We start from the raw sequence: 25,929 nt of genomic DNA on the forward strand, positions 1-25,929 counted from the left end.
AAAACTACACCAGGCTGCTACAGTATATCCAGATGTATCTCACCTATGTGAAAACCGTGCCACTGATGTCTTACTGTCTTTATATTTAAGGCCAATCTAAAAATAGTCAGCTCAGGACAGAAGGTCAGGACTGTGTTGATGTAGCATCTACTGGCAGGAACTGGGTGTGTTGCTTACTTTGAACTCCGACACAAAGCTTTTACCGTTCACGCTGATCTTTCCCGTAACACCATAACTGTTGTCCTTTGCATTCTTATGATGGTATGATGCTTGTCTTGTCTTTAAGTTGATCTCATATCTGATCAACACACTTGGTTTCTGTTTCTTTGTAACCTTGTGAGGGATTTATTGTGCTCCCTGCAGAATTTCTCACTAATTGTGCAGCATCTTCAAGAGCAAAGGGTTTTCAGTACACACCTGTGTGACCATTTTCAATGGCTACAGTGTTCATTAATGAATCTGTTAAGTCAAATTAGTTTGAATAGCTCAGCTGTGTCTTTTCAGCTTTCAACAAAAGTCAGTACTCTTTATTTTCATTCGACTCTCCCACTGAACATAAATACCATCTTTGTTTTATGTGCTTTAAATATGCTGTTGCTCAGTAATATGAGGGAACTGCACTATTGGCTGAAGGGTTTTATTTTTATGCACATGTAGTGTACATCATACTGCGCTACATCTCTGCACAAAAATCTCTAGCCAAGGGTATTGTATTGCATACAAGATTTTTATTTGAATTTATTGTATAGTTTCTTTATACCCCCTGTATTGTGTGTCTGTTTTGTTTTGTTTATTTGACAATTCATTTTAAAATTAGAATTACTTCATTTTATCCTGTTAGACAATTGTGTGAAATTGTTATAATTAGCAAGTGAATCCATGAGTTATGGTCAAAAACCTGTTTTGTGAGTTCATAGTGACCACCAAAATCTAATCAGTTTATCCTTGAGTCTTACTCCCTGTGCTGTCGTGGACCAATACCTAAGACCGTCCATCCATTATCTGTAACCGCTTTCCTATTCAGGGTCGCAGGGGGTTGGAGCCGATCCCAGCTGACATCGGGCGAAGGTGGCATGCACCCTGCACAGGTCGCCAGACTATCACAGGACTGACACATAGAGACCATTCACACCTACGGGCAATTCTGGACTCAGGGAGGAAACCGGAGATCCCGGAGAAAACCCACGCTAACACGGGGAGAACATTCAAACTCCACACAGTAGGGCCCCAAGCTGGATTCAAAGCTGCGACCCTCTTGCTGTGAGACGACAGTGCTAACCACTGCACCACTGTGACCCAAGACCATGCTGAATAAATAACTAAATGACTCGTTGAATATATACGTCAATAAATGTAGCAAAATAATATTAAAAATAACTGTAGACATTAATTAATTGATAATATGTGACATACATTAAATTTGCTTCTTTATTTATTTATCTTTGTATTAATTTCCTTATTTATTTATTCTTATGTATAATTTTTTGTTTTCTGTATTTATTTTTATTAATTTTCAAATTGATTTTCTTATTTTTGCATTTATTTATTCATTTATTTATTTACAACAGTATAACATGTCTTATCTCTTATCTGCAGATCAACATCTGATCAGAGCTGCACGGTCTATACAAGCAAACAAGCAGGAATGTCCCAGATGGCAGTGACAGCCTCAGACTTACGGGAAGACAAATCTGAAAGTATTCCATTCACTGTCACAGTGGGTGTCACTCAGCGGTGCGAAAAGTACTCATATCTTTCACTACTAAGTAGGGCTGTCAAAGTTAACAGAATAATAACTAACGCAAATTCATTTTAATGCCACTAATTAACGTATTAACGCAGCTTGTTTTAAAGCTAAAATAAATATGCTGGTATCATATGAAACTAGAAAACCTGATGAATCGGTACCAACTATGTCATACTAGTTTGTCACGAAGGAGGTTAAATAACGCTAAATTTTGGCGAGGAAAAACTGGCATGTCCATTTTCAAAGGGGTCCCTTGACCTCTGACCTCCAGATATGTGAATGTAAATGGGTTCTATGGGTACCCACGAGTCTCCCCTTTACAGACATGCCCACTTTATGATCATCACATGCAGTTTGGGGCAAGTCATAGTCAAGTCAGCACACTGACACACTGACAGCTGTTGTTGCCTGTTGGGCTGCAGTTTGCCATGTTATGATTTGAGTATATTCTTTATGCTAAATGCAGTACCTGTGAGGGTTTCTGGATCAATATCTGTCATTGTTTTGTGTTGTTAATTGATTTCCAGTAAGAGCACCGTTGGAAGGATTTCTCAACTGTAATTGTTGTGTACATGACAATAAAAGAACTTGCAGTCCAGGGGTCATTCTTCAAATGGAAGGTTTCAGGTAACACACCTGTGCTAAACAAACATTGCCAGTCTAATAATCATCAAACCAAATATACAAGGAAGTAAATACCACTGAGCTCAATAGGCTTATCGCGGATCAAGTGTCGTTTTGCGTGCAATGAAAGCAGCAAGAAACCTGAACACACACCTTAATCTGGTCATAAGTAGGGTGAGGCCAGGTAATCCAGTTCACCTGGGGCCTCATGTATAAACGGTGCGTACGTACTAAAATGTTGCGTACGCTGTGTTTCACGCTCACGCCGGGATGTATAAAAATCAACGTGACGTGAGAATGTGCGGACCGTGCCGCAAACTCTAGACCAGTCGTGAGAATGTGCGGGCCGTCTTCCAAACTCTGTCATCTGGCAGTGTCAAACTACAAAGTCCTGAAACTCGCTAAATGTGTAAAAATAATTTTTCCACTCAACTTACTGAGCTTTATTTATGATGTGGGATCAAAAAAAAAACCCCACATATTTCTTAACTAGTTTGCGCATAAAGTTTAACATCAGAGAGGCACAACAAAAACACATTTAAACTAATTTCCCAGAGATGGCATGACTTAACCACCGTGCCAAAAACAAAATCGCGTGCTGCACAATGTGGCAAACCTCCGTGGTGAGCCTGTGTCCCCTGGAGCTACAGATGGATGAACCGGACCCTGGCACACCTAACAATGAGCCAAATGCAGCAGCTATACGGCGCCGTTTGGATGAGATACACAGAATGTAAAGCAACGAGGTGAGTTGAGACAAAAACATTTTTTTAACAAGGTCTTTTAATATATGACTTATATGACGCGGCCAGACCGGCGCACCTCAGCAGCCGAGGCACGGGAGCCTTCGGGAGCCTTCGGGAGCGCACGGTCAGCTGCTGTGGAGACGTTGCGTTTGTTACTGATTCCTGATGAAAGACCATCAAATAAAATATGTTTTCTAGCTTCTTTCTTGTTCCTTTTCCAGCGTTATTTGCCGTTGTTATTTGGACAATAAGTGACAGCATGGCGCGTGTTTATAGTCATTTGCATAGTTATTAATGGGAGGAGACAAGGCGGACCAAGTGGCACGTGCAGCTGCGCTCAATTTCACGTCAAGTGGGATGTATAAAGGAAAGGTGCGCAGGAACAGGCGTACGCATGGTTTTATACATGTGAAAATTTCTGTGCGTACGTACTTTTCCAATTTTGTGAGTACGCCATCTTCCAGTGTGAAAACTGCGCAGTCTTTTATACATGAGGCCCCTGATTACTTAAGACTATGTACATTATGAACGGGAAACTCCATGCTCAGATTTTGTTATCTTTACTGATGTCCTGACAACACAAAAAGATTTTTTTTATTTTGTCAGTGTGACATCGTACAAACAGGTGACAGATTACACAGACAACAGTGTAACACGGAATATCCAGACATTAACACAAGACGTACGGAAAAAACCCGTCAAATTTCACTAAAAAGTACTGGCACATATTTTTTTTCCACTTCAATTGAGAGGGCTTATTTTTGTTTGGATGTTTTTAGGAAAATCCTGCTCATTCTGCTTTTAAGTGTCAATTCACATTTAACTGGTGAAAGCAGTTGAAATGTCAGTGAAAGGGTAAAGTAAGGGTAATTTCATTTAAAGTTTAAGTGACAGAATGGATAGAAATTTAATATTGTGTGAGAGAGCAGAGTTGAGGCTATGACACGGCCATTTGTAATTCATTTCATGTGCAATAACAACGCCGTTCTTGATTTTGGCATCTAATTCTACGCCATGTAGTCTGACTGCAATGTAAACGCATCCATGTGAATATGCTACGCTCCAACCCGGTCTCACTCCCAACTCGTCAAATACCGCCATTGGGCAGCGCCAATTGGGTAGCTCCCCTCGGCATCAGAAACCGACGCACGGAGGCGCCCTTTAGGGACTGTATGTGACTGTTACGGTCGCCGAGGTGACCGTTCGGTATTGTTAGTATTGTATTGTTGTATGTTGCTGTGCGGCGCTGTTCCCTGTGTTCTTTTTCTCTGGGTGCGTCCAGCTGTCCCGTCGCTCCAAGACTACGTCACGTCTTGGGGATTCCCTTCGGGGCCACGCCTCCGGAACGCTCTCAGGGGGATGCCCTTTGTTTCCCGCCGTTTGTGGTCCTGCCTCTGCCACGTCACAAGTGATCAGCCAATCACCAGCCGGCTGGGCCGAGGGGGAAATAATTAAAGGCCAGCTGTGACCAGACCAAGGCGGGCAGTGATTTCATTTGATCTGTTCCCCGTGCCTCTCGACTGTGTGTGTGGAAACTGTTAACTAGAACCTGTGTATAAGTCCCACTGGAGTCAGTGGACTTTAGATTGTAATATTAGCTGTTAACTAGTTTGAGGTACTCGTGTTTAGTTATATTTTGCTGTGAGTAGAACAGTTGTTTGAGTTGTCTGCTGGTTAGGCTCGTTCAGGGCTAGGGTGTGTGCCTTTTTGTTTCCTCCGTTTCGGCCACCCCTAAACCCTCGTTTTCAGTTGTACTAATTCCATCCATTGTATGTGTTATATTGCTTTAATTTCAATCACTAATTAATAAACAAGTGATTGCCTGATACCATCGGCTCAAATGTTACTTCCTTTACCCCTACCCCAACTCCGGGTTGTAACAGTGACGAACCGGGCTTTCAACTAACTTGTCTTGCCTAAACCTAACTTCCTGTGAAAACAGAAGTTTATTTTGAATGGACACTATGCATGTAACAATCGTACATTGACACACTGTCTGATCTGTCTGATCCGTCCAAAAGTAACGCAAGAGGGGTGACCTGTGTGTCGGTCTTCGATGCCGAGGGGCCCTGACCAAGCAGCGGTATTGGATAGTTGGGAGTGAGAATGTGTTGCGCCGGCCGCCGTCTGACATTCGTTGCTTCTAAAGTAATGTCATTATGGTAAGGACGGCGTTACCACAGTTTTGCACTCGACAGCTCACGTTACCGCCGTCTTGGAAATGGAGGAGTGAGCGGAGGGGTACTCAGTTGGTTACAATCTGCAACCACACCACTAGATGTCACCAAATCGTGCACGCTGTCCCTTTAAGTACAGTATATTTGATGCTAAGACGTTTTCTACACTTCTGTCTTAGTGAATTTTCTTGAGTGAGAATGTGTTGCACGCTCATGGAGAGGTGGACGGGTCCAACAAACACAGGACTTTCAACCAAGAGATTAGTGTTCATGTCCCAAAGTGTTGTTGCGTTATTGTGAAGTTACGTTAGTGACGTTTGTGACGTGTCTTCTGTACCCAACCATGATGTTTTTCCTACTAAGTGTTTTTTTTTACATGCAAGAAGCCTAAAAAGCATTGTCATGACACCTGGAATGTCCTTAAAATGTTGATCTAGGAGATGTCTTGCTTAATGTTTGCTTTGCAAGGACCGTGCACAGTTAGCTTTGGCCACAGCCAAACATAACAAGTCCAATGATTTGGTTGCGTGTTAGTGACTCGGTAACCTCGCCTATGTTCTTTAAATAAACACTGAGGTGATGATAGATCGCAGTCCCACTTTCTTATCACCTGCAGATTTATAGGTCGAACATGTGTAATGACTAGAAGCAGTTCCCTCGATTAACAAAGTCATATTCATATCACAAATTAATTTCAAAGGAGTGAGTTACTCATCAAAAGCCAGACAAAGTTTATCAAATTAAAGCTTCAGTAGTCAGTATATCTTTGGCATCATCTGGCAAAAATTCCATAATAACCTTTCAGCATATTGTAATTCAAGTGTTCTGAGAGATAACTAGACTTCTGCTCCTCCTCATGGCTCTGTTTTCAGGCTTTAAAAAATCTAGCCTGTGACGGGAGACTTTGACCAATCACAGGTCATTTAGTAAGTAACTGAGTAATTAAGTAAAGCTTTATTTATATAGCACCTTTTCAAACTCACAGAGTACAAAGTGCTTCACACACAAATGGAACATCAAACAATGATAAAAACAAGGAAATAAAAATAAAAATTTGATATAAATATCGATATATAAACACACACACACAGTAACATTTATCTACAAAAATATAAAGTACACATGAAGTGATGAAAAGAAAGGCCCGATCACCTTTTGTTTTGCAGTTTGAGCGGAGGATGGATAAAAGGCAAGGCAAGGCAAGGCAGCTTTATTTGTATAGCACATTTCAACAACAGGGCAATTCAAAGTGCTTTACATAAACATTCAAGAACATTGCGACAAAGTGCAAAAGAACATTAAGACATAATTAAAACAGTTATAAAAACATTAAAACATTAAAACATTAAAGATTAGAAAATAAAAACAAGCTAAAAATAAAAGCTAGGATAGAAGTTAAAATAGAATGAAACACAAAAGAGTAAACGCTCTAGTGCAGTAAAAGATCATTATCTGGTTTAATAAAAGGCAGCAGCAGCAAACAGGACAGTTTTAAACTTTGTTTTAAAAGAACTCAGAGTTGGAGCGGTCCTGCAGTTTTCCAGGAGCTTGTCCCAGATATTTGGTGCATAAAAACTGAATGCTGCTTCTGCATGTTTAGTTCTGACTCTGGGGACACTAGGCAGACCTGATCCAGATGACCTGAGAGGTCTGGATGGTGCATAACATAGCAGAAGGTCAGATAAAAGGCCGAGATTAGAGGATTGAAGTGTTCGACAGGTCGAATATGGAACAAGGAGATCAGAAATGTAACTGAGGGCGAGGTCATGCAGTGCCCTATATGTAATTAGCAAGATCTTAAAGTTGATTCTGAATTTTACAGGGAGCCAATGGAGGGATGCCAGAACAGGGGTGATGTGAGACCGATGGCTAGTTCTGGTTAATAACCTGGCCGCTGCATTTTGAACCACCTGTAGGCGATTTAAAACAGATTGACTGAGGCAGGTGTAGAGGGAGTTATAATAGTCTAGATGGGAGAATATGAAAGTGTGAATTAATAGTTCAAGATCCGTGGAAGACAAGAATCATCTGATTTTTGCAATGTTTCTTAGCTGGAGAAAGCAGGTCTGGACAAGTTTAGTGACATGATGGTCAAAAGTCATATTCCGGTCAAAGATGATACCAAGATTCTTAGCTGTAGGACTGATATTGGATTGAAGTGGGCCAATAAACTGATGAACTGCTGTAGCAAAATAATTGTCTGGTCCTATTAAAAGAATGTTTGTTTTATCAGGGTTTAAGTGGAGAAAGTTGAGAGACATCCAGTCTTTGGTTGCTGCTAAGTAGTCATGGAGGGAGGACAGTTGATTGAGGTTACTGGTTTTGGCTGACAAATAAATCTGAGTGTCATCCGCATAACAATGATATGACACGTCACATTTCAGAGAGAGAGAGCGTTCCTATTGGCTGTGCTCAAGCTGGTGGGCCTGCTCACCAGATCTCAACGTGGCTGCCGAGTCACAAGCTTTCTCATTTTACAGCTAAACCGTGCACTACAAGATGTTTCGGAAAACATTTGAGGAGAGAAATAGGCATTAACGTAACATAATATTGATTCATATTTGATCAGCGCTGCCTAGTTTGACCGTTTGGTCGGAGTTTGCGAGTGATTGACAGCTGGCTCAGAGACGCCAGACTCCAGATCAGCTCTGATTGGTTGTTTTCCTCCGGTCTGTGAAATCTTGTGGATGTCATTAGGACACCAGAGGACACCGAAGGACACAGAGGCACATGACTGAGGGCACTACTGTCTGGATATAGTGACCGTTTCATAAAAATAACTTTTTTTTAATCACATTTGCTCCATTTCTACCGACTGCAGCGTCAATGGGTGCTGAATGACTAGGACAAGACAGGAATCAAATAACATTTTAAAGTTTTATTCTTCACATGATGACATAAACTTTTTAAAACATTCATTTTCATGATACAAAACATATAAATGATTTCATCAACTTGGCGTAAAAGATGTGATTGAGTGTCTGTGAATATGAAAGTCGAGGCATGTTCACCGTTACATGATAATATGCAGCTTCTGATACATAGCTGCTCGGTGGAGTCACTGTTGGCAGGTACTAATAAACAAACAGCTAATAAAGTCAACAAAGGCAGAGAGATATTTGAATTGTTCTTCATCAGCAAGTTGATATATGAAGTGACTAAAATGTTTCCTTAAAACCCCTAAAGGTGTATACAAAGAAGTCTGTCTTGAAATCTTTTTTTTCTGATTCTCCACAGATAATTTCCTTTTTCCAATTTTCAAAGCAGCTGATGTGCTGACTAACCCCGCGTACAGAAGAAGACACACCCCAAACTTTTCATTCACACTCTGCACACTTCATGCTGTCTCAATCTAATAAAATGAACTTATCATACAATGATAAAAAAACACCAATATCCTAAAAAAGATTACAAAAACATTGACTATAGCAGTAAAAACACAAATGGGTAACACTTTATAATAACCATCATTAATGAATGGTACAGTAATAGTTCATTAAAATGTTAGTAATTTGACCGTTAACAAACAATAAAATCATAATAAATAAATGTTTACTAATTATTATCAATGCTTGTTATTTTAACAGTTTACTGTTGCACACATCGTAACATTTTATATACTATATTAAGTATTTATTAATGATTACCACATGATTTGAACATTATTTGGATGTCTATTATAAAGTTGCAACTGATGATTATAATACCTTGTTATATGGTTAATAAATACTTTGTAAAGCATCTATAAACATTATTTATATAGATAGTTAATAGTTTGTCAATGGTTAATAATTGGTTTCTGGTCAATCTATCTATGTAATGTTTATAGATGTTTTACAAACGATTTCTTAAAGGTTTAAAAAATAATTTGGTAATTATTAACAAATACTTAATATAGTATATAAAATGATATGTGTGCAACAATAAATATTTACTAATGTAATCAGAATGTAATGTTATCTCTTATCATCGTCTCTCTATCAACGAATTATTTCATATTACACAAACTAATGATAAAATAACATAAGTAAACATCATTAATTATCATTTGATTGTTTGTTAGCAGTTAAGTAACTATTAACTACATTTTAATTAACTATCAATTTACCATTTATTAATGCTGGTTATTATAAAGGGTTACGTTACACGGTACAGTAGCTGAGAATCGTTCTCATCGTCAGAGGGGCTCAAAGTGGCGTCTCTGTCTTCAGTTTGTCTCCGAGGTTGGCAGGACTTGGTATTTAATAGCTTTGGACCTCCTCGATCGGTAGATCACCACTCCGCATACCAGGAGGACGCTAACAATGAAGACGAGGTTCAAGCCCAGAGTCAGGCTCGGGCCAGACGCTGAAATGGAAAAAAACAAACTAAAATTTAGATACAATGAAATATATTATAAATATATATTTATATATCAGGCCAGTGTGTGAATAGTTACCGACTCTACTGATTAATCTGTCAAATCATAAAACACATTAAAACTAAATATGAGATTTCAGTGTTTCAGTTTTTCTCAATCGCTGTGGCTCATTTTCTGAAACTTTCTCTAAACTGTTTCATGCGGCATCACATCTTTATTGCATGTCTGCAAAAGGTAGTAACTTGCCCAAAAAAACATAATTCATGCTTCAAAACTGAGTTAGTATTAGCTTTGTTCCAGCTGCAATTGTCTATTTAAATAAGTCCTAGCAACATTTGCACATTTTTATGGAAAGTTTATCCTATTGTTGTTTTATTGTCTTTTGTCCTGATATTTCAGTGTTTTTTTTATATTGATCTTGTGGCCTTCTTTTTGCTGGCTCCTGATCCCAGTAAGCCTTTGAGTACTCTTTGTCATGTTTTTGGTGTGTCTGTCGTTTGTCTGTGCTCTACCGCTTAATTTTATTGTCAATACGGATTCCATCCTCTTTTTTTGCTGCAAAACAAATCTACCTACGGGTACAAATAATAAAGTCACCTGAACCTGATTATATCAGTAAATTGGCCACCAAAATGAAAAGTTGTTTTGTCATCATGTGAGCCGTACTGGTCTTAATGTTTACATGTTTTTTCACCATCAACCCAGGAAATGTTTCTTATATATAAATCTCTGTTTTGTACTACTTTTTTGTTGACACTGACTGCTTACTGTACGATACCAGAATGCTGTTGCGTCCCATTTCAACAGTAAGTAAAAGTTTACTGGGAAAAGTCAATACTGTAATACACAGAAACAGAATATGTACATGTGTGTTTGTACAGTAAATGTATCTGTGTAGCAACGTGTTACATGTATTATAAATAGAAATTTCACCTTTGATGTTTCATGTAAAGTCATGTGAACAGAAAATTTGCACAAAATGACAGATTTTGATAATTGAATGGATCATTTTGCATGTGACGGCTCAAACGATGTAATAATGTTTAGAAGTTGTGAAGACTATTTCACTGAGAATCAACTCATCAAATTTGATCAGCAAGACGTGTAGGTCGTTATTGGGCAAATTCTAGACAATTGTACTGACTCTTTGCACACACATGTGCCAAAACACACGCGCAATTTGCTTTGAATGAATGAGACATTCAAATCAAAACTATGATCAGAATTGTCCCCCTGTTGGACAATTTGCACACTGACAAATTGATCTACATAACCATAGTGTAACTGGTAATCTGAACGGTATAGTGCTGAATGTGTATACACTCAGTTCCCAGCTTATTAGCTAATGTAACACAACAGTCCTGTAATACATCCTCCCTTCATTATAATATTCAGTCTTAATTCAACTGTGTGATCATTTTGGAGGTTTGTGGTGCTGTTGGATTGTATTATATCATATTGGCAGGTGTTTTCTATGATTTTGAATTGTGCGCACTCACCTCGGCTGTCAGAAGTTTTAACCAGATGCAAAGGTCCCTGGGAAATGGAGTGTCTAGAAGACTCGGCCGAAGCTTCCCTTTTGCCGCGACGGATCCCTGTGTGGGATTCGATGCATCCCTGAGAGCATCTGGTCCCGTGAACGCCAGTCTCACACAGCAGGACCGAGCAAGTGATGTACACCTGCAGACACATGGAGGTAAAGTCAGACAAAAGTTGTATAAAGGTTGTTTGTACATTCTAAACAAAGTCTGTAAAAAGGGACTCAGTTCTGTTTGTGTTCACATCGTCAGTTCATTTGAAAGAGGACTCGGTTCTGCTTCTGGTTCACTTCAGCTCTGATGGGGCCTCAGTCCTCTTTCTGTTCACACTATAGTTTCTCTGGAGCTCTGATATATATATAATCAACACTGGCACCATACTTGTTGACATGTGAATGATAAGGCACAAATAATTATTTAGTATTCAGATCTTTTGCTAAAGTAAATGTTGCAAAACCACATTTTAAAAATTCTAAATTAAGTTAAAGTTTAAAATCTTAAAGTAATAATCTCCATCATTTAAATGATTGTCTGTTTAGTCACTATCGCCGAATGAAGTAACGGCCCACTGATGAAAAGCCCTTTTATTTGCAGTATTATGAACTACGTGTCTGTGGCGGTTAAGCAGTTTTATTTGTTGGAAAAGCAGAGGGGAAACATTTTCAAAAATCTATTGTGGTTTCATGCTTTTTTTTAAATAGTATTTTTATGTTTATAATCATGATCCTACCAATGAATTTTTTAATTTTCAGGTGGTGAAAGGTATGGAAGATTTAAAGATATAAAATTGTTACCTGTTCATGAGCACCGATGAACTCAAAAGCCTCCATTCCAAATCTGAATTGAGACTTGGAGCTGTTGTAGATTTGCACCGTCTTGTCCCTCACACACCTGTGAGATTACGGTATAGGTAGATACGGTTTATAACTAGAAATAGAGGCATTTCTCTCATAATAATCCAGCACCACACAAATGCAATTTCATTGCGTACACCTACCCATGTTCAATGATGGTGTAGCTGACGCGAGAGTTGGGGTCGTCATACGGAGTCGCCCTGCAGGACTCCACAAACAGCTCTGTGTTGGGGATGGATGTGGTCGCCTTGATCTGCATGAACATCTTCTGTTTGAGGTCCACGTCCACTGGGTAAGTGCTGGCATCAATTTGTCTTCTGAACCGCTGGCTCTCGAAGAATTCAAACTGGAAGCTGAAAGTGCCGAAGCCCTTCTCTTTGAAGGCGTACGGGTTCTTGTGCGTGAATCCCAGCGTCAGGTTGGTATGCTTTGGATAGACGCAGGAAAAGACGATCTCGACATCATGATGCCTGGAAATTACTTGATTCGGGTCAGCGGATGAGATCTCATTCTTGAAGATGATATGGTCTGCATCCTCCTAAAAATGAAAACGAATTGAATTTTGAAAGGAGGAAACAGTTGTAACTGCAAGGCAATTGTTAAATACATGTAAAAGTCAGAAAAGACAAATATTCTAGTAACTAAAACATATTGATGAATGAAGCAGTTATATCTAAAATACAATGCATTCAAAATCTATTTTTCCATGTTAAACCCAAAAAGTAGCTAGTTTAAGTTGATGCTCTCAGCTATGTTCGGCACCACGTGACCTAAATGGTCCATTTATGATTTGGCTAGCTATTGTTACATACGTAGGCGCCTTTAATGTCCCAGACGAGGGGCAATTTGGTTTGCAAACAGTAGTCAACACAACCAATACACATCATACAATAGATAAACAAAGTGCGGCTGTGATTTAATCTGAGCAGTCCACCTCTGTGTCTCTCTGTTATCGCAGAACACAGAAGGTGCTGGTCTACTGCTGCTTTGATCGGTTCATTTGTTTGTGTTATTGTGTGACTTTGGCGTTTTACAGGGTTAGTTCAGAGTCACATTGTGCTCTGTATTACAGTTTTGCATGCTGTACCTCTACGATAGTTCCGCACTCGTTCAGTGACATGACAGCCACCAGGTGGGTATTGTTGGAGTGTGTTTTCAGGCTGCAGGAAGCATCCCTGAAGTCGTTCAGATGCAAGATGTCCTTGTTGCGTCTGATGAGGTGGGTCTTCTCCACTTCCACCGTCATTGTTGTTTCATTGCATGTCACAGTGGTCTCTAAAAATAATGTGAGATATGTCAAAGTTATTTGTTTCTTTGTGATGATGTGATCAGGGTAAATGTCAAGGCTTTAAACTTGACCAATATGCACTTTATGTCAAACGTATTTAACATATTCATGCTCTACATTATTTATAGATATCAACTATATCCTTTGAGTTAAAATGTAGTCAACTAACCATAGTGTCCAACATCAGCGATCACGCAGCGTAGCTCTGACTGAAAGACTCGATAGTATCTGGAATATGACATGAGATAGGACAGAATAGATAGTTTAAATGATATGAACTGTTTCACCAGGAGATTTCTAACGTAAAAATACACAAAGAAATGTCATAAAAATCTGATTTGTGTATACATTTTCAAGTACAGCTTTCTCATTTAACCTGTAGCCCATATAGTCCAACCAGATGACTTGTTTAAAACTCACCTGTCTCTTGCTTCCGAAACAAAGCAAATAGGAAAATGATCATTCAATTCATTTTCTGTTGGTGTCCATTTTATGACATATTCTTCTGTGGAGATTTGATGCTTTGAAATGCCCTTTGGTCCAGTGACAACCAGGCCAACAATCCTAAAAGAGAATCAAGGTTTTCATGACTATGAACATACACATAGACAGCATACACAGCATAATAAGCCAGTTATTATTATTGCAAAATAAGACCCAAAACCCTGTTAGAAGTGTAGATTTTAAGTTAACATTTCCTTACGTGGTGTATTGTGCTCTGGATCTGACTTTGATTTTGAGGGTGCGGTTGACAAAGGCAGGCAGATTCACTCCATTATTCGGAGTTGGTGACAAGAAAGTGGGAAAGTAATCTCCATCAAGGCATGAAGGAGCATCGTATGAGTCCACTGAAAATTAGAGGAGGAGAGACAGACTTTGATCAAATGGAAATATTCAAATCAGTGTTTATACGTATATATATATATATATATATATATATATATACAGTATATAGTATATAATATTACCATACCATGAACAGCAAACTGCAGAGGAAGCTTGCTTAAAGGAGCAATTGTGCTTCGGTAAGGCGATGTGGTTGTAGTGGTTGGTGCAGCGGTGGTTGTTGTGGTTGGTGCAGGGGTGGTTGTTGTGGTTGGTGCAGCGGTGGTTGTTGTGGTTGGTGCAACGGTGGTTGTTGTGGTTGGTGCAGCGGTGGTGGTTGTAGTGGTTGGTGCAGCGATGGTTGTCGTGATTGGTGCAGCTGTGGTTGTAGTGGTTGGTGCAGCGGTGGTTGTAGTGGTTGGTGCAGCGGTGGTTGTAGTGGTTGGTGCAGCAGTGGTTGTTGTGGTTGGTGCAACGGTGGTTGTTGTGGTTGGTGCAGCGGTGGTGGTTGTAGTGGTTGGTGCAGCGATGGTTGTCGTGGTTGGTGCAGCTGTGGTTGTAGTGGTTGGTGCAGCGGTGGTTGTAGTGGTTGGTGCAGCGGTGGTTGTAGTGGTTGGTGCAGCGGTGGTTGAAGTGGTTGGTGCAGCGGTGGTTGTAGTGGTTGGTGCAGCGGTGGTTGTTGTGGTTGGTGCAGCGGTGGTTGTTGTGGTTGGTGCAGCGGTGGTGGTTGTAGTGGTTGGTGCAGCGGTGGTTGTCGTGGTTGGTGCAGCTGTGGTTGTAGTGGTTGGTACAACGGTGGTTGTAGTGGTTGGTGCAGCGGGGGCCTGACGTTTATGCCTCACTGAAAAGGGGCGCTTTACTGTGTAGGATCCATCAGAGTAGGACAGCTTAATAGGTTTGTTGGGAAAGTCCTCCACCACAAGCTCAATCGGATGGTATCCATTGCGATTATTGTATTTATACTTTAGGGAGCAGGAATTCTGACAAAAAGGAGAGATACTTTCATGACAAAATATACATTACAACGGCTGCAATAATTCATGAGTTGTATATTAGCATCCCTGTTTAGTCACGTTTTTACCCCCATTAATATCAATTTTCTATCAAATGTACATTTAAATCAATTTCAGGATATGATTTGTCACCTTTTACGGTATGTTTAATGAAAGCTACTTGGGGTACAATATGTTTTTTTAACAAATATTTGTATTGAGTTTTTTTACAACATTTCATCATGGCTTCAGTTCACATACACAAAAAAACATAATTTTCTACCAAGATAACTGCCCCTCTATTTTTTACAATAAAGTTTTACATTTGAAATCACACATTTTATATTGGAAGTTCACACCCTATTTATTTGTTAAATTGCCTAAATTTTAAGGAATTTATAATGTGATATAATTTGAAACATGAATTCTCTTATACTAAATTGTCTTTCCTTATAATTGTGTTTGGAGGTTTTACAAATGGACAGACAGACGGATAAATAGAGAGAGAGAGAGAGAGAGAGAGAGAGAGCGAGAGAGAGAGAGAGAGAGAGAACTTTGGCTGGCTAAAATCCCTTACCTGATCCAAAGAGAAACCTCCGACCGAATTGCACTGTCCACACTCAAATGTATTTGAGCTTGTTGGTATTCTGCATCTGACACGGTCACCCTCAGGGTCAAACACGGTCAAGTTGAATGATCGTGGGCAGTTCCTGGTTACTCTGTAACATGTGAATCAACTGAATCAGGAAAAGTCTGCGTCTAAAAGAATATCTCTTATAAAACAACTTTATTCTCCTCTGTAGTGGAAATTTGTCTTTGCCTTTGCAGAATACAATATTATAAAACATAGAACATTAGTAATAACATCAGTATCAGTTGGCATGAGTGGAAACAAGCGCTAATCAAATTAAAGTAAAACTGCAATTTAAAAGGTATAATATGTAAGAATTAACTAAAGAACAATGTATAGACTGATAAAAAAATAATCCCTCTCAATCATCACTTATGTCCCAATAGAAGCGTGTGGTGGTGTCTGCTTTTGCAGAGACCCTACAACCCTCTGTCTGTATTTTGTCTTTTCTTCTTATTTTGCTTTACTCGGGACGTTCAGCAACCATCAAAAACAAAAAAGGGAATGATGGTCATTACCTGAGAAAAGGCTGCATGGTAGTGATGGGAGATCTGTTGGATTCACCAGTATCAGATCGGGTTCCCAGGTCCACATGTGCCATCATTCTCCAGGGAGTATTTGAGCGGTAGGTTGATGCCCAGAAGCCTTGACCATTTCTTCTATTGATTCGAGTGGGGTATCTGTTTGAAAAAATATTTGAATAATGAGGACAATGTAGTAATATATTTTAACATCATATATTAAATGGCACAGTGGGAAGTAACAAGGTGTCACAATCAGATATGAGCTCTGAACTGTAGTCAGTTTTTCTTCATAACAATGTAAATATTTATATATAAATTCATAGGATGATTAATTTAAATTGAGCTGGATTTTGCTCAAGAAATCTTACCTAATACCAAAGGGTAGGTTGCCGTTGAGTTTTATTTTTGTCACCGTCTGGTATTGGCACCAAGCGGCACGATAGGAATTCCTGGAAACAATTGTGTTGGTCGCCTGGGTCGGGGTCCCGCAGTGACCATAGAAACACGAGTAGGGATTCACATTGCAGCGGGATGTAGTTTGCTTGTTGCGAAGTTCCACCTGTAAAGAATTATGCAAAGATTATCCCTGCACAATTTCTTGAACTTTGGATATCTCATTCTACAACCAAACTTTAAATTCATCTAGTAGTGATCAGAATATCATCATTTGTTATATTAGATTCAAGAGGAAAGCTACTTTCTTCTTATGGCACAGTCAAGCTAAATTTTATTGATGAAAGAGAACATTACACATCATTCTTAGTACTTTTTCTCCGACAATGGAAATATTTACAATATTATCAGTCAGGATGTGGCAGAATACCCTCTAATGACATTTGTTCGGCACCCAAAGTTTAACTTACCATATAAGTCCCGTCTGAATTCTGTCCTTTAGGGGTGAAGGTCAGTGATCCGCCGAAGAACCTGTAATAGTTTGAATACCCTGCAGATGCAGCTGAGACCATAAGCAGCAGATGCAGCAGAATCACTGTGGGAGAAGCCATCTTCCTGAGTGTACCATCTCCAACAGGATCTGCATCTTAAATACTCAACCACAAGGAAATGAAGACAATATTTTTTGAATCATCTACATAATTTACTGAAAGTGTAAAGCATGAAGTAGAACTGGTTTCACTTGTTTTTCTCTGTTGTTCTTGAAACACAATGCCAACTTCTGAGAATAGGAGGAGCTGTTTTGAGATGCACTTTTGCACTCTTGGACTCAAGTACAGTGACAACGGAAACTTCACACAACAAAGAAAACAAAATGTACCACTGAAGAGTGACCTGTTTTTGCTGTGTAGGCTCATTCACTGTGTGAGAATGTGCAGAGGTACAATTTTTCTTTTTACCCCAAAATCAGAATGACATCACATCCAACATTACAGTGTTATATTGGACAATGTGAGGTTTAAACATTTTGCAGTGCAGAGGTTCAGGTGATGCTCTAATCCCATGAATACAAGAATACAGTGTCAGTGGTCCACCATACCATTCAGCATTCCTCAATGAAAGCCTAAAAGACTTTGTTAATCTTGTGGTTTTTATGAAATGTGTTGTGTGTTGTGTTGTTTTTGGTGTCTCGAGTTTTTTCTTCTGACATCCTTCCATTGTTCTTTTCTTTTCTTTTTTGATCATATGAAGAGAACACAACACACTTTTTGAGCAGGCATTTGCAAAGTGGAAGACAGTTTTATTGTTTGAGTCACATATTCTCGAAAGTGGGCCTTTCTTTTTCAACCAATGTATCTGAACAATGAAGAAAAACTGTATTGGCATATTTCAATAAGCTCCTTTTTATCTTGAGCGCCTGAAAAAACAAGCTGCCTCCAGAAAAGCTAAAAATTTTATCATTTTCATCAATTTTATCAGCTACATGGTCTACTTCTTCTATCTGTAAGGTGTTCTCCATTGTGTGCTACCGGCGTTTATTGAGACACATCAGATTCTGATGTTCTGATCGGACAGATTCAGTCAGTATGTTTTGCATGCAAAATGGAGTATCACTGCCGGCCATGTTAAAGTGCAGCAGAGAGAAGGAAAAGAAGTGTTAAGAAGGAAAATCCGGGTTCAGGCCAAAAGACAGATGGGTGGGTTTACCCCTGAACTCCCTGCAGGGGTTTGATTCTGTTCCTCTTTAGTTTTCAGGCCTGTGTCTGCTTGTCTTTTCTGTATTTGCAGTCCACCTGTTGTCAAAATGATTAATGGAAATGTTGCATTAGTTGTTTAATGTACAATAACAGTAATTAGTTGTCACAAAATACAGGGTAAAAAAAAAAATTTATTCTGTTCTTCAAATGTAAGGGTAACTCTCTCTAAAGACCATGAACAAAACGTCTCTTGCATCACATGCAAGCAGCAGGCGTTCTCATGGAGAGGGTTGTGGCTGAGCTTAAACCTTCACTTGACGCTGGGTTTAGTAATTACAACAGTCCGTCATCAAACATTAATAATAAGCACAATAGCACAATTATGTCTGATCGCACTCGAGCATCAATGGTTCCAGTGTTATTTACGTAACACTGCTCGCTGTAGTAAACCACAACCCCACTCCTTCTATTCACCTGACTAGAATTGCTTTCTAACTAGTCATACAGTCACATTGTTTTGTTCATTCTTTACATAACACATTTGATGGCGCGTGCACTGTTGTAATGGAGACGCAGACGCTTCTACATTACAATTGATACGTTTCTAAACTTATTATGCAACTAAAAAATGAAAGTCAATTTTGGCCATGTCCACTCTTACACGGGTATTTTTGTAAACGTAGCTGTTTCTATGTGTTTTGCCGTTTTAGGTCACTGAAAACGGAGCTTTTATAAAATTCCGGCCACGGAGAAGATTTTCAGAAACTTTATTTTCAGTATTATGTAGACGGGGAAAACTGGAGAAGTTTCTGGCTCATAACATCCGAGTGTGCACTGTTGTGAGGCATCACTAATGAGGCAACCAGCCCACTGAACTTGACAATGCTTCGATTGTGTTTTTAGGTTTTCATCTGCACAGAGATCTTTTTAAACAGTGCTTGTGTGGACGTGATTTTCTTTTTTTGAGAATGAAATACCCGTGTATGTGTGGACCAGGCTTCACACTATTCTAGCTAACAAGCTGTGGTAGGACGACGTGCAACACAGGGTCGGGAGGATGTTATGTTAACTGGGGGGCTAACAAGGATGTGCAAAATACGTCTTATTTATTTAATTTTCTTATTTATTTGGTTGTATCTGTTGTTCTGTGTTTTAATTAAATTCAATTTATTTTTATATAGTGTGTCTACATTATTGTGCTGTATCACAAATTGCCCCTTTGGGGTCATTAAAGCTTCATCATGTGATGCTGGGTTGGTCATCACCTCAGATTCTCACATTCATTCTGCTCCTCCTTCTTTGCACCAGCAGGTTTAAAGTAATCACCTTCATCTACAGCCGGAGGTGATGACCAACCGAGCAGGAAGTGACAGAACACTAAAAGCTAGAGGCTGAAAATAAACAAAAGCTGGCACAATTTGAATCTGAGAACCTAGCCAGACAACAGGCAATGCAAGACGAGCGTAGAAAGCTTGAGCGCCTAGAAGTGAAGTTGAACGCTGCAACAGCCCGAGTAAAGGTCTACGATCAAGATTAAGAAACTTTGAAGCTATTAACTTGCTGCAAGATGTTGAACCAGCAGGAGAAAGCCAAGTTCTATACCTCATGATTCCTACAGTCATTCCTCAATCTCTGCCAGTTACAACACAAGCCCTCTATGCCTCAAGTCCCCCATTCATTCCTCAACCTCTACCAGTTACAAGTCAAGCTCCACCAACTTTAACATCCATGTCTCAAGTGCAGAACAATTCTGATTTAGTCAGCATGCTAGCAGAAGCTATAAGCACCAATCGTCTTCCAACACCAGAGCCGACATTGTTCAGTGAAGATCCTTTGAAATTCAAAGACCGTCGACTATCATTTGAAACATTAATAGACAGGAAAAACATTCCAAAGAATGAGAAACTGAGCCATCCTCACGCCGCCGCAGCTCATTCCTCCAGCCACTCCACCCTGCTCAGCAGCCTGCCTGTCCCCTGCCTTCTCCAGCACCCTCACCACCTTCATTATAATAAATCCACCTGCTTTTCAACCACCATCCAGCTGTGTCTGTGTCTGCATCTGGGTCCTAACCTACAGCCCTCACATAAGAGTTTACAAACGAAACATAATCAGTTTGTAAAATATGATGCTGTGCTACAGATTAAATTATCCAACACTATGACATGTCTTATCTCTTATGTGCAGATCAACATCCGATCAGAGCTGCACGGTCTATACAAGCAAACAAGCAGGACAGCCTCAGACTTACGGGAAGACAAATCTGAAAGTATTTCCATCACTGTCACAGTGGGTGTCACTCAGCGGTGTGAAAAGTACTCATATCTTTCACTACTAAGTAGGGCTGTCAAAGTTAACACAATAATAACTAACGCAAAATAATTTTAATGCCACTAATTAACGTATTAACACAGCTTGTTTTAAAGCTAAAATAAATATGCTGGTATCATATGAAACTAAAAAACGGATCAATCAGTACCAACCATGTCATACTAGTTTGTCACGAAGGAGGTTAAATAACGCTAAATTTTGGTGAGGAAAAACTGTCATGTCCATTTTCAAAGAGGTCCCTTGACCTCTGACCTCCAGATATGTGAATGTAAATGGGTTCTATGGGTACCCACGAGTCTCCCCTTTACAGACATGCCCACTTTATGATAATCACATGCAGTTTGGGGCAAGTCATAGTCAAGTCAGCACACTGACACACTGACAGCTGTTGTTGCCTGTTGGGCTGCAGTTTGCCATGTTATGATTGGAGCATATTGTTTTATGCTAAATGCAGTACCTGTGAGGGTTTCTGGACAATATCTGTCATTGTTTTGTGTTGTTCATTGTTCTCCAATTATAAATATATACATATATTTGCATAAAGAAGCATATTTGCCCACTCCCATGTTGATAAGAGTATTAAATACCTGACAAATCTCCCTTTAAGGTACATTTTGAATGGATAAAAAATGTCCTATTGGACAATAATGCGATTAATCGCAATTAAATATTTGAATCGATTGACAGCCCTAAAGCTATTATTATTATGCATTATATTATCTGTCTGTACTGTGTGATGCAGCTATTTTGTTGACTATTTGGATGGTTTAATTGGCTGTATAGCAATGCATCATATTTTGTACATTTCCCATGTATGAAATCTGTGACGTTGTTGTTCTTTCATCTCCTCCACCAGACTGAGTTGATGCCAAATTGTCAAACCCCAGGAGTGGGAAGTTTCGCCAACTCAGTTTCCCTGAACTGAGTTTCATCTGCAAGTAATGCGATCATATTTGTTTACAAGCCAATCATTTGTCTACAGTAATAGTCAGAACAATGATTTTTTGTCTAACAGTGAGATGAGATTCTTGCTCTTCCACATGCTTCCAGGTTGCACCACAATGATTGCACCACAGGACTCGACTGGCTGTAAAAAAAACTGTAACAATTAAATCAGACAGCACCAATCTTTGCTCAAACGGAGCAGTTTTTACAACTTGCTTTGAGCACCTAATTGACATCATTCTATATTTTCCATGTATGCAATCTGTGACGTTGTTGTTCTTTCATCTTCTCCACCAGACTGAGTTGATGCCAAACTCTCACATGGGAAGTTTTGCCAGCTCGACTGAAAGGTGTGTTGTCATAATTATAATTAAAAGTTATATCATAATAACAAGCTTGAACGACTGTCTTGACCTGCTTTTCAAAAGTGAGATTGGAGTCAAATATGACTCATACGTTTCTGGCAGAGTGTGTGGCATAAAGGAACCCAGCTGGTTAAGCACTTCCGTCCTGCAGTGTGGACCAATCAATAAAACCTCTGTTTTAAAGGACATGATGGCGCTGGATGAAAACCTGCAAAATAGGCACAGTGTATTTGAATCTTTGTCTTTCCAATCCCCTAAATCTGAACCTGAACCCCCCGATAATGAACCCAGGATCCTCCAGATAACCATAGGCTGTTGCATGCATCCTCCATCTGTGCACATCCACATAGATATTTTGTTCTCTGGGTGCTTGTTTGTTTATTTAGCATTTCTGCTAAAGTGTCACACCCAATGTGTCCCTGAAACTATGCCGGTGGAAAATCCGCCAAATTTTATCAGCATGTTGCTGACTGGAAATGTCTGCTGCGGATCAGGTTATAACTATTATGTTATTTATTATATAATACTCTTTACTCCTCTTTACTGAAAGCTGGAGTTACTTTACAGATTAAGATTTTACAAACAAAACATAATCAGTTTGTAAAATATGATGCTGTGCTACAGATTAAATTATCCAACAGTATATCTATATAGTGTTTAAAATGTGCTCTACCTTCACCAGCTGTAACATCTGCTTACGTGTTAAAGCATCAGTAATAATATTCCAGTAATATGATATATATAATAGGGTGTAAATCACCAGCCCCGTCGCTTAGCAGTTGGTGAAATAGTCATGAAATTGAATGCATTGATTTGTGTACATAGACGCATCCATTTTTTCTGTGATGGTCAGCACAAAACTTATATTATCATAATCATTTTATGTAATCCACATATTTGTGAACCGGGAAGTATAAAGAGAAGTCAACGTGGATTTTTTTGTCACGTAACTTCCGTACTTAAGTTACAGCAATTCCAGAGTTATTTAACCCCAAACCACCATGTTTTACTAAACCTAACTAAGTAGTTTGTTGCCTGATCCTAACCAAGTCCATCTTTTCCTAAACCTAATTAAGTAGTTTGTTGCCTGATCCTAACCAAGTCCATCTTTTCCTAAACCTAACTAAGTAGTTTGTTGCCTGATCCTAACCAAGTCCATCTTTTCCTAAACCTAACTAAGTAGTTTGTTGCCTGATCCTAACCAAGTCCATCTTTTCCTAAACCTAACTAAGTAGTTTGTTGCCTGATCCTAACCAAGTCCATCTTTTCCTAAACCTAACTAAGTAGTTTGTTGCCTGATCCTAACCAAGTCCATCTTTTCCTAAACCTAACTAAGTAGTTTGTTGCCTGATCCTAACCAAGTCCATCTTTTCCTAAACCTAACTAAGTAGTTTGTTGCCTGATCCTAACCAAGTCCATCTTTTCCTAAACCTAACTAAGTAGTTTTATTTTGAAATGACTGGAGCGGAATTTAACATGTGTGTCACGTGTTGCTGGACATTCGTAGGAAAACGCACGAAATTTAGCATAAAATGAATTTATTGTAAAAACAAATTGTTGTTTTTTCCCTGTGAATGTTGCCTCTCTTGTTTCATTTACTCATATGTGACAAAATACCGAATTACAAAAAAAACAACCACAATGAAGATTTTGAGCGACTTGTTTTCTTTCCCCTCTTCTACCACCCTCCATAAAATATGCATGCAAGCATTTTCTTTGATTGATTGACGTGATAAAGTAATCTTAATTCAACAGAACAGAACCTGTATCTGTTGGCACGTTATCTATATTTCTTTACTCAAATTGAACAGGCATCCCATGAGCATCGCTTTCCTGCAATATGACTGCATGCATGTATAAGGCGTCACTATATACAGTATGTTTACGTGCAGCCTGCTGATGGTGGCTGATATAGTGACTCTCCCACAATGTCACTGGTTGTGGACTCACTGCATCTCAAGGAGCACCTATCAGCACCGTGCTGTAGAAGAATCGGACAAACAATTACAGTGAGACAAATATCTGCACAACAGCTGCAGGGGATAAAGATCTACAATACATAGTATTCAGTGCCGGACTGCAATCTGAATTCCCCATCTGCCAGTAAAGGTACAGTTTGACATGTCTTATCTCTTATCTGCAGATCAACATCCGATCAGAGCTGCACCGTGGATACAAGCAAACAAGCAAGAATGTCCCAGATGGCAGTGACAGCCTCAGACTTACGGGAAGATGAATCTGAAAGTATTTCATTCACTGTCACAGTGGGTGTCACTCAGTGGTGCGAAAAGTACTCATATCTTTCACTACTAAGTAGGGCGCAAATTCTTTTTAATGCCAATAATTTACGTATTAACGCAGCTTGTTTTAAAGCTAAAATAAATAAACTGGTATCATATGAAACTAGAAAACCTGATGAATCCATCTTTCCAATCCCCTAAATCTGAACCTGACCCAGGACCCTTCAGATAACCAGAGACTGCTGCATGCATGCTCCATCTGTGCACATCCACATAGATCTTTTGTTCTCCAGGTGCTTGTTTGTTCATTTATCATTCTGCTAAAGTGTCACACCCAATGTGTCACTGAAACTATGCCGGTGGAAAATCCACCAAATTTTACTAGCTTACTGGAAATGTCTGCTGCGGATCAGGTTATAATTATTATGTAATATATTATATAATACTCTTTACTCCTCTTTACTGAAAGCTGGAGTTACTTTACAGATTAAGATTTTACAAACAAAACATAATCAGTTTGTAAAATATGATGCTGTGCTACAGATTAAATTATCCAACACTATGACATGTCTTATCTCTTATGTGCAGATCAACATCCGATCAGAGCTGCACGGTCTATACAAGCAAACAAGCAGGAATGTCCCAGATGGCAGTGACAGCCTCAGACTTACGGGAAGACGAATCTGAAAGTATTTCATTCACTGTCACAGTGGGTGTCACTCAGCGGTGCGAAAAGTACTCATATCTTTCACTACTAAGTAGGGCTGTCAAAGTTAACACAATAATAACTAACGCAAATTAATTTTAATGCCACTAATTAACGTATTAACGCAGCTTGTTTTAAAGCTAAAATAAATATACTGGTATCATATGAAACTAAAAAACGGATCAATCGGTACCAACCATGTCATACTAGTTTGTCACGAAGGAGGTTAAATAACGCTAAATTTTGGTGAGGAAAAACTGTCATGGCCATTTTCAAAGGGGTCCCTTGACCTCTGACCTCCAGATCAGTGAATGTAAATGGGTTCTATGGGTACCCACGAGTCTCCCCTTTACAGACATGCCCACTTTATGATAATCACATGCAGTTTGGGGCAAGTCATAGTCAAGTCAGCACACTGACACACTGACAGCTGTTGTTGCCTGTTGGGCTGCAGTTTGCCATGTTATGATTGGAGCATATGTTTTATGCTAAATGCAGTACCTGTGAGGGTTGTTGTTTTTTGTCATTGTTTTGTGTTGTTTATTGTTTTCCAATAATAAATATATACATATATTTGCATAAAGCAGCATATTTGTCCACTCCCATGTTGATAAGAGGATTAAATACTTTACAAATCTCCCTTTAAGCTTCATTTTGAACAGATAAAACGTGCGATTAATTTATGATTAATCGCGATTAAATATTTTAATCAATCGCAAAAATGTAGTTAAAGTATTAAAATGATCCAATATCATCGATGCAAAGTGAAAACATCAATACATATAGTCATCTTTAAGATACGCCTTTATTTTTAAATTCCCATGGCACGTCTGTGTCACCATTTCTGTCCAAACGCACCTCCTTGAGAAATGTGGCACTTTATAGTGCATAAAGCAAGCATATTTCCTTTCAACATATACAGCTTAAAATCATATTAAAGAATTAT

General features: G+C 39.2%; 1 protein-coding gene across 1 annotated transcript; it reads right to left on the reverse strand.

Annotated features, from left to right (window-relative positions):
• Positions 1–8,152: 8,152 nt before the first annotated feature.
• LOC141781858 (uncharacterized) lies at positions 8,153–17,340 on the reverse strand. The gene is made up of 13 exons (XM_074657791.1): positions 17,170–17,340; positions 16,675–16,865; positions 16,301–16,462; positions 15,729–15,870; positions 14,308–15,139; positions 14,038–14,182; positions 13,755–13,898; positions 13,504–13,562; positions 13,134–13,321; positions 12,190–12,584; positions 11,987–12,083; positions 11,154–11,334; positions 8,153–9,641 (listed from the first exon to the last, which is right to left on the reverse strand). Exons 1-13 carry the CDS (start codon positions 17,308–17,310, stop codon positions 9,502–9,504), a joined length of 2,817 nt encoding a protein of 938 aa, XP_074513892.1. The 5' UTR covers positions 17,311–17,340; the 3' UTR covers positions 8,153–9,501.
• Positions 17,341–25,929: the final 8,589 nt, after the last annotated feature.

The sequence above is a fragment of the Sebastes fasciatus genome, chromosome 2 (genome assembly GCF_043250625.1).
Source record: "Sebastes fasciatus isolate fSebFas1 chromosome 2, fSebFas1.pri, whole genome shotgun sequence".
NCBI lineage: Eukaryota > Metazoa > Chordata > Actinopteri > Perciformes > Sebastidae > Sebastes > Sebastes fasciatus.

Excerpts from the sequence above, each read along its gene's own strand:
- LOC141781858 (XM_074657791.1), bottom strand. The coding sequence starts at position 17,310 with ATGGCTTCTCCCACAGTGATTCTGCTGCATCTGCTGCTTATGGTCTCA. Across the intron at positions 14,183-14,307 it reads TCTGCAGTTTGCTGTTCATG|TGGACTCATACGATGCTCCT; the intron begins GTATGGTAATAT and ends TCTAATTTTCAG. Across the intron at positions 13,563-13,754 it reads GTTTCGGAAGCAAGAGACAG|ATACTATCGAGTCTTTCAGT; the intron begins GTGAGTTTTAAA and ends GTCATATTCCAG.